At 37.3% G+C, this 17,613-nt stretch overlaps 2 protein-coding genes across 4 annotated transcripts in view; one reads left to right on the top strand and one right to left on the bottom strand.

Annotated features, from left to right (window-relative positions):
- The window catches only part of POLH (DNA polymerase eta), a 40,285-nt gene that overhangs the window by 16,976 nt on the left and 5,696 nt on the right, over nt 1-17,613 (bottom strand). For all 3 annotated transcript variants that reach the window (XM_079148484.1, XM_079148483.1, XM_079148485.1), the window contains 2 exons: nt 16,124-16,341; nt 1,156-1,325 (listed from right to left, as the gene is read on the bottom strand). In XM_079148484.1, coding sequence (XP_079004610.1) covers nt 1,156-1,325; nt 16,124-16,341 — 388 coding nt within the window. The remainder of the gene's footprint in view (nt 1-1,155; nt 1,326-16,123; nt 16,342-17,613) is intronic.
- On the top strand, nt 1,334-3,473 carry LOC306666427 (small nuclear ribonucleoprotein Sm D3-like). Its single transcript, XM_079148524.1, has one exon. The coding sequence runs from the start codon at nt 1,608-1,610 to the stop codon at nt 1,986-1,988; it is 381 nt and encodes a 126-aa protein (XP_079004650.1). The 5' UTR covers nt 1,334-1,607; the 3' UTR covers nt 1,989-3,473.

Genomic DNA, 17,613 nt, shown 5'->3' on the forward strand with positions numbered 1-17,613 from the left:
ACAAAAGCATAAAACCCCCAAGCAACTCCACCTAAGAAAATGAGATAATAGAAAAATATTTGACAAATGAAAAATAAAATAGGTTAACATATAAAAGTTCGAAGACTAGCCTCCTCCCTTCCATAAATAGCTCAGTCATTAAGAAACAATTTTATCAATGTTTACAGCAGCTCAACTCACAACAGGTAAACTATGGAACCAACCTAGGCATCCTTCAACAGATGAATGGTTAAAGAAAATTTGGTATATATATAATATGTGACACACATACATAATGGAATATTACTCAGTTTTAAAGAAGAATGAAATTATGGCATTTGCTGGTAATTGGATGAAGTTGGAGAATATCATGCTAAGCAAAATAATCTAAACCCAAAAAAAACACAGGTTGAATGTTTTCTCTGATATGCAGATGCTAATTCACAATAAGGGGGAGGGTGTCCTAGGGAAGAACAGAGTTACTTTATATTAGGTAGAGGGAAGTGAAAGGAGAAGGGATATGGGGGTAGGAAGGATAGTAGAGTGAAACAGACATTATTACGTCATGTACATATATGACTGCATGACTGATGTGATCCTATAACATGTACAATCAGAAAAATGAGAAATTATACTCCATTTGTGTATGATTTATCAAAATGTATAAATGCACTCTGCCATCTCACATAACCAATGAGAACAAATTTTAAAAATTTAAAAAAACTATTTTAGATATAACTATATAAGTAAGCATTTCTATAATCTGCTTTAGTTAAATATAAATGCAACATAAATTCCCCTGTTAAAATATACTAAACTTTTACTAGGGCCTCAACATGAATTTTAAATAAAAACTCATTCCAAAGTCTATGGGTAATAATTTAAATATCCTACTCATATCTATCCTTGCTGTACTCAACTAAAGACATCAAGTCAGGTGTGGTGGTACATGCTATAATTATAGCTGTTGAGGCAGCTGAGGCAGGAGGATCTCAAGTTTTCAGCCAGCCTCAATAACACAGCAAAGCCCTAAGCCCTGTCTTAAAACAAAAAAATAAGAAGAGCTGAGGATGTAACTCAGTGGTAAAGCGCCACTGGGTTTAATCCCCAGTACAAAATAAATTTTAAAAATAAAGATATCAATGTTTGGCTTTGAAGTCTATGATTCACTTTCACCTTATTGTGTGAAATTCCAGCTGAACACTGAAAACCAGTCTGCTTCTCTATGGCTGCTCTCATTTCCTCCACAATCACTGCCCCCACAGTGAGCTGCAGATCTGGAGATGTGACGTTATCAATCTGAAGAGAATCCAGCCACTGAAGTAAGCCTTGTTTTCGCATTTCCTCTGGGGGGAAAAAAATTGAGGTCACATTTAGACATTTATTTGTGTGTGTGTGTATGATACTGGAGATTGAACCCAGGGGCACTCTACCACTGAGCTAGTCCCTGCCCTTTTTATTTTGAGAGAGTGTGTCATCACATTGCCAAGGCTGGCCTCTAACGTGCAATCCTCTTGCCTCAGCCTCTGAGTAGCTGGATTACAGGCATATGCCACTATTCCCAGCCTACATTTAGACATATAAAAAAATAACAGAGTAGTCCGCCGTCAAACTCTCTTCCAGCCAAGATGTCTATTGGTGTGCCGATTAAAGTCCTGCACAAGGCTGAGGGCCACATTGTGACATGTGAGACGAACACGGGTGAGGTATACCGAGGGAAGCTCATTGAAGCAGAGGACAATATGAACTGCCAGATGTCCAACATCACAGTCACATACAGAGATGGCAGAGTAGCACAACTGGAACAAGTATACATCCGTGGCAGCAAGATCCGCTTTCTGATTTTGCCTGACATGCTGAAAAATGCACCAGTGTTAAAGAGCATGAAAAATAAAAACCAAGGTTCAGGGGCTGGCCAAGGAAAAGCTGCTATTCTGAAGGCCCAAGTGGCTGCAAGAGGAAAAGGACGCGGAATGGGACGTGGAAACATCTTCCAAAAACGAAGATAATTTTCTCTGTTGAACAGAACTTTTCCCTTTTTTCCTTTTAGATTATCTGAATACATGGGGGTAGTGCCTGTATGTATGTCCTAGGTTTTGTTTTGGGGGTTTTTTGTTTGTTTGGGTTTTTTGGGGGGGACTTGTTTATTGACATCTTTCTCTTTAGATCAGAGGAAATGTCAAACTAATAAATTTGGTGGTTTTGTTTTTTGAGAAAAAAAATATTAAAAAATGTTCTTTTCAGTCATGGGCAATTATAACTGCACACATGACGTTATACGCATACTACATATTCTGAAAACAGGCTGTACAATCTAGGTTTTGTTGTTGTTGGTACTAGGAATTGAACCCAGGAGCATTCTTTGCCACTGAGCTATATCCCCAGCCCTTCTTATTTTTTATTTTGAGACAGAGCCTTGCCAAGTTGCTGAGGCTGGCCTCAGACTTATGATACCCCTGCCTCAGCCTCCCAAGTCCCTGGGATTACAGGAGTGTGCCACTATAACAGGACCTCTTTTAATTTATCAGACAGGGTCTAAAGTGCTGAGACTAGCCCCAAATTTGTGATCTCCTGCTTTAGCCTCCTAAGTCATTTGGGATTATAGGCTACGATCTAGGTTTGTGTAAGTACATTCTATGATGTTCAAACAATGGTATCACTCATCTATGCATTTCTCTGAACATATCCCCGTCCTGAAGCAAGGTGTGACTACATTTAATTACAGTATTTCATGCAGAAATGCTCGGATTTCAGATACTTTAGATATGTAGATTTTCTTATGACACGCCAGCAAAGGAAAGGAGCAGTCATTAATAGCTATCCTTACCATGCTCACTTTTCTCATCTTCTCTATATATGTAAACCTTTATGGCTGCAAGATACTTTTTTTTTTAAGTTGTAGAGGGACACAATACCTTTATCTATTTTATGTGGTACTGAGGATTGAACCTGGTGCCTCGCACTTGCTAGGTAAACACTCCACCACTGAGCTACAACTGCAGCCCTTCCAAAATACTTTTTTTCCCTTTAAATGTGGTGCTGGGGATCAAACACAGGGCCGTGCACATACTAAGCTTGCACTCTATCACTGGGCTACACCTCTAGCCCCTCCAAGTACTCTGAGTATATTTTCTTGCCTTGTTCCTATCTTATTACTGCCTCCTTAAATCAGCAAGTTCATATTTTCTGTGTCCCTAATTCTCATGCTGTATAATCATGTTTCTGGTTTTCCTTGCCTATGAATTATGAATAGTTTTAAGTTGGCTAGTAAGATATTTTCACATAATCATGAACACTGAACAATATTCTCTTCTCTGTACACACATTTTTCCTCCTGGAAAACTCATACCTTTTTTTTTTTTTTGGTGCTGGGGATTGAACTCAGGGCCTTTTGCATGCAAGGCAGGCACTCTACCAACTGAGCCATATCCCCAGCCCACCTGTCTTTTAAAAAAACAGATTCTTTAGTTGTCAATGGATCTTATTTATTTATTTATTTATTTATTTATTTATTTATTTATTTATTTATTTATGCACCGTGTTGAGGATTGAACCCAGGACCTCACATATGCCAGGCAAGTGCTCTACCACTGAGCCACAACTCCAGCCCCTCATAACTGCCTTATGGTTCAACTTGCTTATGAGTACATGTACATTTTTCTATCCCCAACATCCATAAATTCTAATCCCTTATCTCTGCCTCCCTCCAAAATAAATTCTTGAAATTTTTATTATACAAAACTTCAAGCTAAACATAACCATAAGCAAACTTATCAGGCACAGTGGCACACGTCTGTAATTCCAGGTATATGGAAGGCTGAGGTAGGAAGATGAAAAGTTCAAGGCAAGCCTGGGCAATTTAGCCAGACCATGTCTCAGATAAAAATTTTTAAAAGAGCTGGAGATGTAGCCCAATAGTAGAGTACTTGTCTAACAAGTGAGACCTGGATTTACTCCTGAGTACACATCTCACCCCCCCCCCCCAAAAAAAAAAATCCTAAAAAACTTACTATATCTTTGTCCTCAAAGATTCTTCCAACCAACTGCCTATTTCTAATATGGGTTTAAAATACAAATATTGGCTCCTTTTTTATCATTTCCCATTATGAAGCCATCTAGGCCCACTTCAAAATCTCTCACATATTTACTGCAAACCACACACTATTTGATTCAGATTTTCTTCTTCGTGGTACTGTGGATGAACCTGGGGCCTTTCACGCGCTTGGCAAGTGCTCTACCACCAATATGCACCCATAGCCACACCCCGTTTTAAAATTTTATTTTGTGACAGGGTCTGGCTAAGTTACCCAGGCTGGCCTTGAATTTGATCCTCCTGCCTCAGCCTCCCAAGTAGTTAGGATTTCTTGTATCTTAAAACATGGAACCCATAGAAAATTAACTCACCGCTGTAACTCCAAAAGCTTTTTTAAACAAATCTGTATTGTTTCTTCAGGTAATAACAGACTGTCTTACAGTTCTCCCAACAAGTAAACTTGCCACAGATTTGTGCCTAGTTACCTTTTGGTTAATGTTCAACATTCAAAGGTTTTAATTGAAAGAGCTCTTCTGAATAAGAATGATATTACAAAATAGTAGTTCATAACTATGTTACAAATGAAAGGTAGGATATACTGTTATGCTATAGCTAGTATCAAAAGTACTAGAAAAATGTCTAGGAAAAAGATACAGATACCACTGAAAAGCCTCTTGATACAGAATTCTTTGCCTTGGGAAATCCAATTGAATTCTACTTGCATCATATCTGACTAAATAAAACAAAATTCAACTGTTATGCAAATTCTTAGATCTGGAATCTAAAGTCATCATAATCTAATATACCACAAACTTAGAGTTTTTATTGTTCTAATTTTATTCTAGTCTAAGAAAAGATTTTTAACTTTTATGTATACTTTACTAAAGTACTTCATACAAATTATATCACAAGTTTTTGTCAGATGAGGTGAATAAAGATGAACTTATTAAAAAAATCATTTATCACTCGTAATCCCAGCAACTCAGGAGGCTGAGGCAGGAGGACTGCAAGTTCAAGGCCAGCCTCAGCAACTAAGTGAGACCCTAAGCAATTTAGCAAGACTCTGTCTCAAAATAAAAAATTAAAAGAATTGGGGACACTGGGGTTGTGGTTCAGTGATAGAGTGCTTGCATGTGTGAGGCCCTGGGTTCAATTCTCAGCACCCCATATAAATAAATGAATAAAATAAAGGTCTATCAAATCTAATATGTATTTTAAAAAAAGAATCGGGGATGTGGCTCAAGGGTTAAGCAATACTGGGTCAATCCCCAGTCCCTAGTACCAAAAAAAAAAAAAAAAAAAAAATTTACATTTCCTTAAACATCAACAACCAAGTAAAAAATATAATAGAAAAAAAATATAAAATTACAATAGCAGTAAAAACTTTCAGTCATCTAGGAACATAACAAATGAATGTCCAAGACCTTTACAGAAGAGTTAAGCCTTAGTAAAGATAAGATATTTATATAATAAAAAAAATCTTGGAAAAAAAAAAAAAAATCTTGGGGCTGGGGAGATAGATAGCTCAGTTGATAGAGTGCTTACCCTGTAAGCACAAGGCCCTGGGTTCGATCCCCACCAAAAAAAAAAAAAAAATCTTGATCCCTACTCACACTACATACACTGAATCGTATATCTAAATGTGAAAATGCAATAAAGCTTCTAAAATAAAATGAATATCTTCATGATTTCAGGAAAGTAAAGGTTTCTTAAATAAGACATCAAAATTACTACTCATGAGGAAAAGATAAATTGGGAGTAAATTAAGTATCTGTGTGTCTTAAAAGTCACCATTTAAAGTGAAATAATAAGCCACAGATCGGAAGATACTTGAATACATTTATCTGACAAAGAACTCATATCCAGAAAGTATAAAGAAGTGCCACAGGGCCAGGAGTGGTGGCATACACCTGTAATCCCAGCGAGTCAGGAGGCTGAGATGGTAGGATTGAAAGTTTGAAGCCAGATGGATCCAAGATGGTGGACTAGAGGAGACTGTGTACTTTGTCGCTCAGTAACTGGGGTTTCAAGCAGAGGATATCTGTTTCTTGGTGAGGCAGTTTTTGCAGCTTATCGATCCCCTAGTGTTTATCCCATTTGTCTACTGCGATCACCTGCAATCTGCTAGCATATCTACTACTTTTTGAGTGCAGATTGCTCACTGTCTGGCGCCTACCATCCACCATTTGCCTGCCGCTTGCCTATCCATGGCCTGCCTTTCACCTACCCATCACCTACCGCCCAAAGTTCACCTCCTGATCTTCCGACAGCAGTCAGCAGACTGACCATAGACTGCCAGTGGAGCACCAGCTGCCTGCTGTTGCCTGGAAGTTCACTTGTCACAGTACCTGCAGGTTTGGTTACATGTGGCTGCCACCATTTTGAGACAGCCAGAACTTGTAGGACCCCTGGCCACACTGACTGAGCCCGGTCTCCAGGATCCCTAGCCCAACCGATCACTCCCTGCCTCTGGGGCCCTCACATCAAATGACTGTTCCCCACCACCAGGACCCCCAGACCGACTGATTGCACCTGCCTCCAGGATCCTGTAACCAGACTGACAAAACCCCACCTCCAGGACCCCTGCCCAACCAACTGCACCCCGCCTCCAGGACCTCCAGCTGACCACGCCCACACCCCTGAGCTGCAGCTCCCCATTTGCCAACACATTTGGAAGCCAAAGCAGCCATCTTGGATAATCCTGGAAGCTGTATCTACCATCTTTTGGTGGGGCAAATCCCATCCTGAGACGCCTGCTAGAGACTGGAAGCCCATTGTCAGGTACCTCTCATACATCAGGCTACTGTATGACTGTACTATAGATTTTCTTTTTTCTCCTTACTGAAAAATTTTAAGTTTTTATTTCTTTACTTTTCTCGCTCTCTTTTCCTTTTGTTTACCTATTTCCTCAGAGTCTCTTTCTCCCTTTTCCCATTTTAACAACTGACTTCTTTTGAGTACACTCTCACTCTATGACCTAGAGCTTCTATCTATTCTTTTCTTCTCCCATTAACAGCTACATCCTACACCACTCTGCATCCTCTTTGTCCTCCATTAGAAACTGTAGACCTCATTGGAAATCTGTTTGTTATACTGAAGATAATAATTGAACTCATTCTGTTTATTATGACAATATTGTTAACGTCCTCATAGGGGCTATTTGGTTTAGAGTTGCATACTGTCTGAACTGGGCACTGCTAATATTGATCTCCCCCTTAAAGAAAGGGTTTTGGAAACCTATAGGGCCACTATAAACCTATAGGGGGGAAACTGCAATATCCCACATCTGCACTGCTAGAGGGGAAGATACATGAGCAACATGAAAAAACTAGGGAAGAAAATGATCCAAACAAATCTAGATTCTATATTAATAGAATTAATGACAGTATGTTACAAGAAATGTCAGAAAAGGACTTCAGATTATAGGAGATTAAGATGATTCGTGAAGCAAAGGATGATATAAGAGAGCAAATGCAGGCAATGAATGATAATACCAATAAGCAGTTGAAAGAGCAACTGCAGGAAGCAAAAGATCATTTCAACTAAGGGATAGAGATTCTCAAAAAAATCCAAATGGAAATCCTTGAAATGAAGGAAACAATAAACCAAATCAAAAACTCAATGGAAAGCATCACCAAAAGACTAGACCACTTGGAAGACAGAACCTCGGACAATGAAGACAAAATATTTAATCTTGAAAATAAAGTTGCCCAAACAGAGAAGATGGTAAGAAATCATGAACAGAATCTCCAAGAACTATGGGACATCATGAAAAGACCAAATTTAAGAATTATTGGGATTGAGGAAGGCACAAAGATACAAACCAAAGGAAAGAACAACCTATTCAATGAAATAATATCAGAAAATTTCCCAAACCTGAAGAATGAAATGGAAAATCAACTACAAGAGGTTTACAGAACACCAAATGCACAAAATCACAACAGATGCACACCAAGGCACATTATAATGAAAATGCCTGACACACAAAATAAAGATAGGATTTTGAAGGCCACGAGAGAAAAGCATCAGATTACATATAGGGGGAGACCAACACAGATATCAGCAGATTTCTCAGCCCAGACTCTAAAAGCTAGAAGGGCCTGGAACAACATATTTCAAGCTCTGAATAAACATGGTGGCCAACCAAGAATCCTATACCCAGCAAAACTAACCTTTAGATCTGAAGATAAAATAAAATCCTTCCATGATAAACAAAAGTTAAAAGAATTTACAAATAGAAAGATTGCACTACAGAATGTTCTCAACAAAATATTCCATGAGGAGGAAATGAAAAACAACAATGGAGGTCAGCAAAGGGGGGAACTATCTTAAAGGGAAATCCATTCAAAGGAGAAACCAAGTCAAGTTAAAAACCAAAAATAAGCCAAATGACTGGGAATACAAATCATATCTCAATAATAACCCTGAACATTAATGGCCTAAACTCATCAATCAAAAGACAAGACTGGCAGAATGGATTAAAAAGAAAGACACAACAATATGCTGCCTGCAAGAGACTCATCTCATAGAAAAAGACATCCACAGACTAAAGGTGAAAGGATGGGAAAAAACATACCATGCACACAGACTCAGTAAAAAAGCGGGGGTTTCCATCCTTATTTCAGAAAAAGTGGACTTCAAGCCAAAGTTAGTCAGAAGGGATAAAGGAGGACATTTCATACTGCTTAAGGGAACCATAAATCAGGAAGACATAACAATAGTAAATATTTATGCCCCAAACAACAGTGCATCCCTATACATCAAACAAATCCTTCTCAATTCCAGGAATCAAATAGACCACAACACAATAATTCTGGGTGACTTTAACACACCACTTTCACCACTGGATAGATCTTCCAAACAAAAAAACAAAGAAACCATAGAACTCAAAAACACAATCAATAACATAGACTTAACAGACATGTATAGAATATTGCATCCATCAACGAGTGAATTCACTTTCTTCTCAGCAGCACATGGAACCTTCCTGAAAACAGACCATATGTTATGCCACAAAGCAGCCCTTAGGAAATGCAAAAAAATAGAGATACCGCCTTGTGTTCTATCAGATCATAATGGAATGAAATTAGAAATCAATGACAAAATAAAAAATAAATTACTCCAACACCTGGAGACTAAATAATATGCTATTAAATGAAGCATGGATAACAGAAAACATCAGGGAGGAGATAAAAAAAATTCTTAGAGGTAAATGAGAATGACAATACAACATATCAAAATCTCTGGGACACTATGAAAGCAGTACTAAGAGGAAAATTCATTGCATGGAGTGTATTCAAGAAAAGAATAAAAGTCAACAACTAAATGACCTAACATTACAGCTCAAAGCCCTAGAAAAAGAAGATCAGAACAACACCAAAAATAGAAGAAGACAGGAAATAATTAAAATCAGAGCTGAAATCAATGAAACTGAAACAAAAGAAACAATTCAAAAAATTGACAAAACAAAAAGTTGGTTCTTTGAGAAAGTAAACAAAATAGACAAACCCTTAGCCACACTAACAAAGAGGAGAGAGAAAACACAAATTACTAAAATTTGTGATGAAGAAAGAAATATCACGACAGACACCACTGAAATACATAACATGAGAAGCTACTTTGAAAATCTATAATCCAAAAAATAGAAAATATTGAAGACATCAACAAATTTCTAGAGACATATGATCCTCCCAAACTGAACAAGGACATACACAATTTAAACAGATCAATATCAAGCAATGAAATAGAAGAAGCCATCCAAAGCCTACCAACCAAGAAAAGCCCAGGACCAGACGGATTCTCAGCCAAGTTCTACAGGACTTTCAAAGAAGAACTCATTCCAATACTTCTCAAAGTATTCCAGGAAATAGAAAAGGAGGGAACCCTACTAAACTCATTCTATGAAGCCAATATCACCCTCATAACCCAAAACAGGCAAAGACACATCAAGGAAAAAAAAAATTTTAGACCAATATACTTGATGAATACAGACACAAAATATCCTTTTGGATATTGGCAAACCATATCCAAAAATATATTAAGAAGATAGTGCACCACGATTAAGTGGGGTTCATCCCAGGAATGCAAGGTTGGTTTAACATCCCTAAATCAATAAATATAATCCATCATGTCAAAAGACTTAAGGATAAGAATCATATGGTTATTTCAATTGACACAGAAAGAGCGTTCGACAAAATACGACACCCCTTCATGCTCAAAACACTAGAAAAAGTAGGGATAGTAGGAACATACCTCAACACTGTAAAGGGTATTTATGCTAAACCCACGGCCAACATCATTCTTTTTTTTGGTGTGTGGGGATCCAACCCAGGACCTCATGCTTGCAAGGCAAGCACTCTACCGACTGAGCTATCTCCCTGGCCCAACATCATTCTTAATGAAGAAAAACTGAAAGCATTCTCTTTAAAAACTGGAACAAGACAGGGATGCCCTCTTTCACCACTTCTATTCAACATCATCCTTGAAATACTAGCCAGAGCAATTAAACAGACTAAAGAAATTAAAGGGATATGAATAGGAAAAGAGGAACTCAAGCTGTCACTATTTGCTGGTGACATGATTCTCTATTTGAAGATCCAAAAAACTCCACCAGAAAACTTCTGGATCTCATAAATGAATTCAGCAAAATAGCAGGATATAAAAATCAACACACACAAATCTAAAGCATTTTTATACATAAGTGATGAAGCATCTGAAAGGGAAATGAGGAAAACAACTCCATTTGCAAGAGCCTCAAAAAAACCAAAAAACAAAAAACTTGGAAATCAATCTAACCAAAGAGGGCTGGGATGGTAGCGATTGCCTTGCACATGCAAGGCACTGGGTTCGGTCCTCAGCACCACATAAAAATAAAGAAAGATGTTGTGTCCATCTACAACTAAAAAATATTAAAAAAAAAAAAAAACCAAAGAGGTGAAAGATCTCTACAATGAAAACTACAGAACACTGAAGAAAGAAATGGAGGAAGACCTTAGAAGATGGAAAGATCTCCCATATTCTGGGATAGGCAGAATCAATATTATCAAAATGGCCATACTTCCAAAGGTGCTATATAGATTTAATGCAATTCCAATTAAAATCCCTATGACATTTCTCATAGAAACAGAAAAAGCAATCATGAAATTCATCTGGAAGAACAAAAGACCCAGAATAGCCAAAGCAGTCCTGGGCAAGAAGAGTGATGCAGGGAGGTATCACAATAGCAGACCTTAAACTCTGCTACTGCTAGAGCAGTAGTAATAAAAACGGCATGATATTGGCACCAAAATAGACAGGTAGACCAGGGGTACAGGATAGAAGACATGGAGACATACCCACATAAGTACAGTTATCTCCTACTGGACAAAGGTGCCAAAAACTTACAATGGAGAAAAGACAGCCTCTTCAACAAATGGTGCTGGGAAAACTGGAAATCCCTATGCAGTAAAATGAAATTAAACCCCTATCTCTCACCCTGTACAAAACTCAACTCAAAATGGATCAAGGATCTAAGAATTAGACCTGAGACCCTTCACCAAATAGAAGGAAAAGTAGGCCCGAATCTCCATCACGTTGGCTTAGGACCAGACTTCCTTTACAAGACCCCCATATATAGCGCAAGAAATAAAAGCAAGAATCAATAAATGGAATAGATTCACACTAAAAAGTTTTTTCTTAGCACAGGAAATAATTAATAATGTGAAAAGAGAGCCTACAGAGTGGGAGAAAATTTTTTCCATACACACTTCAGACAGAGCACTCTTCTCCAAAGTTTATAAAGAACTTAAAAAACTTTACACCCCAAACACAAAGAACCCAATCAATAAATGGGCTAAGGAAATGGGCAGACACTTCACAGAAGATACACAGGTGATCAACAAATATGTGAAAAAGAGTTCATAATCCCTAGTAATTAGAGAAATGCAAATTATAACCACCCTTAAGATTTTATCTAACTCCAATTAGAATGGCTATTATCAAGAACACAAGCAATAATAACTGTTGGCTTGGATGTGGGGAAAAAGGCACACTCATACATTGCTGGTGGAGTTGCAAATTGGTGCAGCCACTCTGGAAAGCAGCATAGAGATTCCTCAGAAAACCTGGAATGGACCCACCATTTGACCCAGCTATCCCACTGCTTGATTTATACCCAAAGGACTTAAAATCAGCATACTACAGTGATGCAGGCACATCAATGTTCATAGCAGGACTGGGGTTGTGGCTCAGTGGTAGAACGCTTGCCTGGCATATGTGAGGCAGTGGGTTCAATTCTCAGTACCAAATATAAATAAATGAATTAAATAAAGGTCTATCAACATCTAAAAATATATTTAAAAAATGTTCATAGCAGCTCAATTCACATAACTAGATTGTGGAACCAACCTAGATGCCCTACAACTGATGAATGGATAAAGAAATTGTGGTATATACACAATGGAGTATTACTGAGTTATAAAGAAGAATAAAATTATGGCATTTGCTGGTAAATGGATGAAGTTGGAAAATATGATGCTAAGTGAAATAGGCCAAGCCCAAAAAACCAAAGGCCGAATGTTTTCTCTGATAAGTGCATGACAATGTATAACAAGCAGGGGTGGTGATGGGGAAAAGAGAATGAAGGAACTTTGGATGGTGTAGAGGAAAAAGGAGTTGGGGGATGGGGATGGAAAAACAGTAGAATGATATAGATTTGTGTACAATGAATCAAAATGTGTCTGTAAAAATAAAAAAAATTAATAAAAAAATAAATGGATAGCTACAAAAAAAAAAAAAAGAAAGAAAGAAAGAAAAAAGAAAGTCTGAAGCCAACCTGGGCAAATTAGTGAGACCCTTTTTAAAATAAAAAGGACTGGGACATGGCTCAGTGATAAAGCTACCCCTGGGTTCAAACACCAATTGCAAGGAGATTAAAGGTTGCTATGGGACCAAAGACTTGACTATAAGACTCAAAACTATGAAACTATTTGAGGAAACATATGGATATGCTTCAGGACATTGGTCCAGGTAGATTCTTTATTTCTTTTCTTTTTGCAGTACTGGGAATTGAACACAGGGCCTCATGCATGCTAGACAAGTGCTGTACCACTGACAATCCTTAGCCCTTTCTACTTTTTGATACAGAGGTAGAGTCTTGTAAATTGCCTGGGTTGGTCTCAAACTTTGGATCCTCCTGCCTGTGTCCCAAGTTGCTGGAATTACGGGTGTGCACCGTGCCCACTCAATAATTCTATCAAATTATATCCAAAGCGTAGGAAATCAGTTTGTCAAAGAAATACCTGCACTATTGTTTAATATAGGTAAGATATGGAATCAACTGAGATACACAGATAAAGAAAATTTAGTATATATACACAATAGAGTATTACTCCACTATATAAAAAAATGAAATCCTCATTTGTGGCACATAAATGACTCTAGAGGACATTACGTTAAGTGAACTAAGTAGGTACAAAAAAGACAAATATCACATGTTGTCAGTAATATTTAGATGCTAAAAAGAAGTGGAAAGATATTAAGTAGAGAGCAGAGTAGTGGTTACCAGAGGCTCAGAAGAATAGAGAAGGAATGCATAGAGAAAAGAAGTTAATGGGTCCAGGGGTACAGTTGGTTAGGAAGAATAACTTCAATGTTATACAGCACAGTAAGATAACTATATGATAAGAACAATTAATTTTATATTTCAAAATAGCTAGTAGAGAGAACTGTGAATGCTCCTGAAACAAAACTGATAAATGATTGAAGTGAAAGATATGCCAATTATCCTGATCTGATGAGTATTACAAAATGTATATAACTTTACTGAAATATCACACTAGGGTTTGATCCCAGCAACACAGAAAATAAAAAATAAATAGAAAACTATGTTCTCTAAAAATGTAAATTCAGGGGCTGGGGAGATAGCTCAGTCGGTAGAGTGCTTGCCTTGTAAGCACAAGGCCCTGGGTTTGATCCCCAACACCCAAAAAAAAAAAGTAAATTCAATAAAGATGTTTTGAGGAGTTCAACTGCTAAATTTTAAAATTTATTCTGATGGAGCTGGGGTTGTAGCTCAGTGGTAGAGTGCTTGCCTAGCACATATAAGGCACTGGGTTCAATCCTCAGCACCAAATAAAATTAAATAAAATGAAGATATTGTGTCAATCTACAACTAAAAAAAATTAAAAATTCATTCTGAACAATAAAGCTAATTTCAAAATAGCTAATTTTGAAAATCAAAAGCAGAAAGAATTCCTTATCGAATGTGAAGACATACTATTAAACAATAGTAGTAAAAACAAATGGGTTCCTGGTGTGGCAACAAACTAATGAAATACTTCAGATCTCCAATCACATATGGAGAATTGAGAAAGAATGGATTGAGAAATAAGTGTTGGGATAACTGGTTTACTATAAGGAGAATTAGAGTCTCCTATCTTAAAAAAGCTAAACTCCATATCACTAAAAGACCTAAAAATAACTATAAGGCAAACAGAAGAGAAAGCAGGAAAAAGTCTTTGTAAAATTTTAATCAAAATGAATTTCTGAAATGAAATTTAAAATGCGCAAACCACAATCAGAAGCACTGGCAAACTAAAAATTCTGTGTTTAACGAAGCACAGCATAAACAAAATTAACACATGGATGACAAACTTGGGAGAGGATACATGCAATTATCCAAAATAGGCAAGAGACTAATAACTAGGATATACAGGGAGGGAACTCTTGCAAATGAAAAACTAAATAAATGTCAGAAAATTCAATGAAAAAAAAAAAAGCAAAGGTTATAAACAAATCACAAAAGTAGCAACTCAATTAACTAACAAGCACATGAAGAGATGCTCAAATTCAATTAGTAATCAGAGAAATGTTTATTAAAGCAAAACAAAAAACAGACAATAGCACTTCATAGCTACCACTTAGCAAATATTTTTAAACATTAGATTATACCAATTATTGGTGACAATATGAGAGAAACAGGAACTCTTATACTGCCAAGGGGAATGTAAAGTGTGACAGTGATTCTGGGCAGTAATTTGGCAGTATTTTGGTGAAACTAGGTATATGTATATACCCTATGATCTCTTAGTCCATGCTAGCAAACATTTCCCAGAGAAACCTTTACATAGGTCTAAAGAGGGTAAGGACATTCATCATACTAACATTAGGGTCTCAGAAGCAACCAATGAATTATCACTGGAGAGAAGGGTCTATAAACATGGTGAATCCACTCCATGGATTTATGCTGCAGGTAAAAGCCATCAGTTATCTATATATACAGCCAGATGAATAGACCTCTAAAATCACCAGTGAAAGAAAGTTTTTAAAAAATGAGATATATAATAGTATAATGATCATCTTGTAATTAAAAAGCACATATGTAAAATGATACTACATAACTTATTAAGGTATATACATATCTAAGATGTATCAAATACATCACTGGGGTGAGAACAGGGTAAACACTATGAAGGAAAAAAGTAGTAAAACAAGAGGAACCTTGCACAGTCCAATGATGATACTGTGCTAGAAAACAAGTAGAAGTTTTGAATGGCTTGACTTCCTATACCTGGAAGTCTCTCCTAAAAGAGCTCATCCTGACCAATGCAGTGGTGTACACCTAAAATACCAGCTACCTGAGAGGCTGAGGCAAGAAGATCCCAAGTTCAAAGTCAGTCTTAGCAATTTCCTCAGACACTTCATCAAAATAAAATAAAAAGGGCTAGGGATGTAGTTCAGTGGTAAAGCGCTCTTGGGTTCAATCCCCAGTAACAAGATGGCAGCACAACAAACAAAAACCCTGCTTACAATTGAAGAAACCAAGAAACTAAGTTACAGTAAGACAAATTAATCTGAACATGAAGAAAGTGCTCTGCCTTCTACCTTCCATTAATAACACTAACCTACCCTAGTTGTATCTAAGGAGATATTTATTTTCATATAATTTCACAGCATCTCAACATGCATATACCTGGCAAGGTAAGAGTATTTGTATGTCCTTCCACACGAGTCCTTGTAATTCATTCAGGATAAATTTTGTTTCCTTTCAATCATACCAAGAAGAGTCAGCATGACCAAGCAAAGCAGGTTCCAAAGGCAGGAAGCAGAAGCAACATGATGCTATGGAAGTACCTTTCTGAACAGTCTCTTCAGTTGTTGTAAGGTCTTGGGGCAAACCTTCAATGTAAGTGCTTGGCAACAGGTCAGCAGAGATAGGCTGACCTTGTAGCTTTTGTAGTCTTTCTTGTACAGCTTTGGTCAGATCTACATAAGCCTCATCGATGCTGGCACGTTCAATCACAGCAAAATGAGACATAATCTCCATCACTTCAACACTGGCTTCCCGGTACCTAAAAATTATAAGGATCATACATGTAGAGGTAACCTTTAGACCGTCAGGCCCCATCCTCTCCCTCTCAGAATGAACGTAATATAGAGACAACTGGCTTAACAGAGCTAAAGGGGTCAATGGCAGGCAGACAGTAGAAGAAAGGAAAAGGAAGAACCATGGAGGTAAGCACTTTTTGTGCAAACCAAGAGAGAAAGCAGAATCTAGGGCTGGGGTTGTAGCTCAGTGATAGAGCACTTGCCTCGCACATGTGAGGCACTCAGTTCGATCCTCAGCACCATATAAAAATAAATAAAAGTATTGTGTACGTCTACAACTAAAAAAAAAATGTATATGTGTACATATATATGTATTTATATGTATGTATGTATATATATATAGCATGAATTTGTCTACATGACAAGAATCTCTCTAAAAAGGTAAAATAAAATACCTCACACTAGAAAATATTTCACTACAATCACCAATTCCCTTTGTTATTTTCACATATTTACCATGCAGTCTTTTGCTTCTAATAGAAGATAATCTACAGGGAAAACTAAACTGAACATACCAGAGTAGCTGATCTTTCTTAGGATAGCAGTTTTCATTAAAAATTAACAAACTGACATACAGAATTTTACTTCAGTCAATGGTGAAGTTGGTCATTACTATACATACACACATTCTACTATATCACTTCTGTATATACTAACATTCAAATTATTAAGTTGAAGATGTGTGCTTTGAATGTGGTGATGCATCTGGGCAGGCAGACAACCTTCCCCAGGGGATACCAAATTCATTATATATCTTCTATTTAAACCATAAGCAGCTGGATATGGTGGTATACACCTGTAATCCCAGCAACTCAGGAGGCTAAGGCAGGAGAATTACAAGTTTGAGGCCAGCCTCAGCAACTCAGCAAGACCCTGTCTAAAAAAATTTAAAAAAGAAAGAACTGGGGATTATAGAGATATGGCTCAGTGGTAAAGAGCCCCCAGATTCAATTCTCAGTACCAAAAGGAAAAAAATATACATCTGAGTCTGAGGGATATAATTAAGCGGTAGAACACTCTTGGGGTTTAATCCCCAGTACCACAAAACAAATAAAAAATATTTTTTAAATTGCAGGTCTTATTAACTCTCAAATCTATACAGATCTTTCTCCTCAACTTTTTTTTTGTTTCTTGGTGGTGCTGGGGATTGAACCCAGGGCCTTGTGCATGCCAGACAAGCACTCTAACGAGCTATATCCCCAGCTCTCTCCTCAACTTTTAAATCGGCCATTTTC

The sequence above is a fragment of the Sciurus vulgaris genome (genome assembly GCF_902686455.1).
Source record: "Sciurus vulgaris genome assembly, chromosome: 7".
NCBI classification, from domain to species: domain Eukaryota; kingdom Metazoa; phylum Chordata; class Mammalia; order Rodentia; family Sciuridae; genus Sciurus; species Sciurus vulgaris.

What these genes read in the sequence shown, in the direction of transcription:
- LOC306666427 (XM_079148524.1), top strand. Translation starts at nt 1,608, where the DNA reads ATGTCTATTGGTGTGCCGATTAAAGTCCTGCACAAGGCTGAGGGCCAC.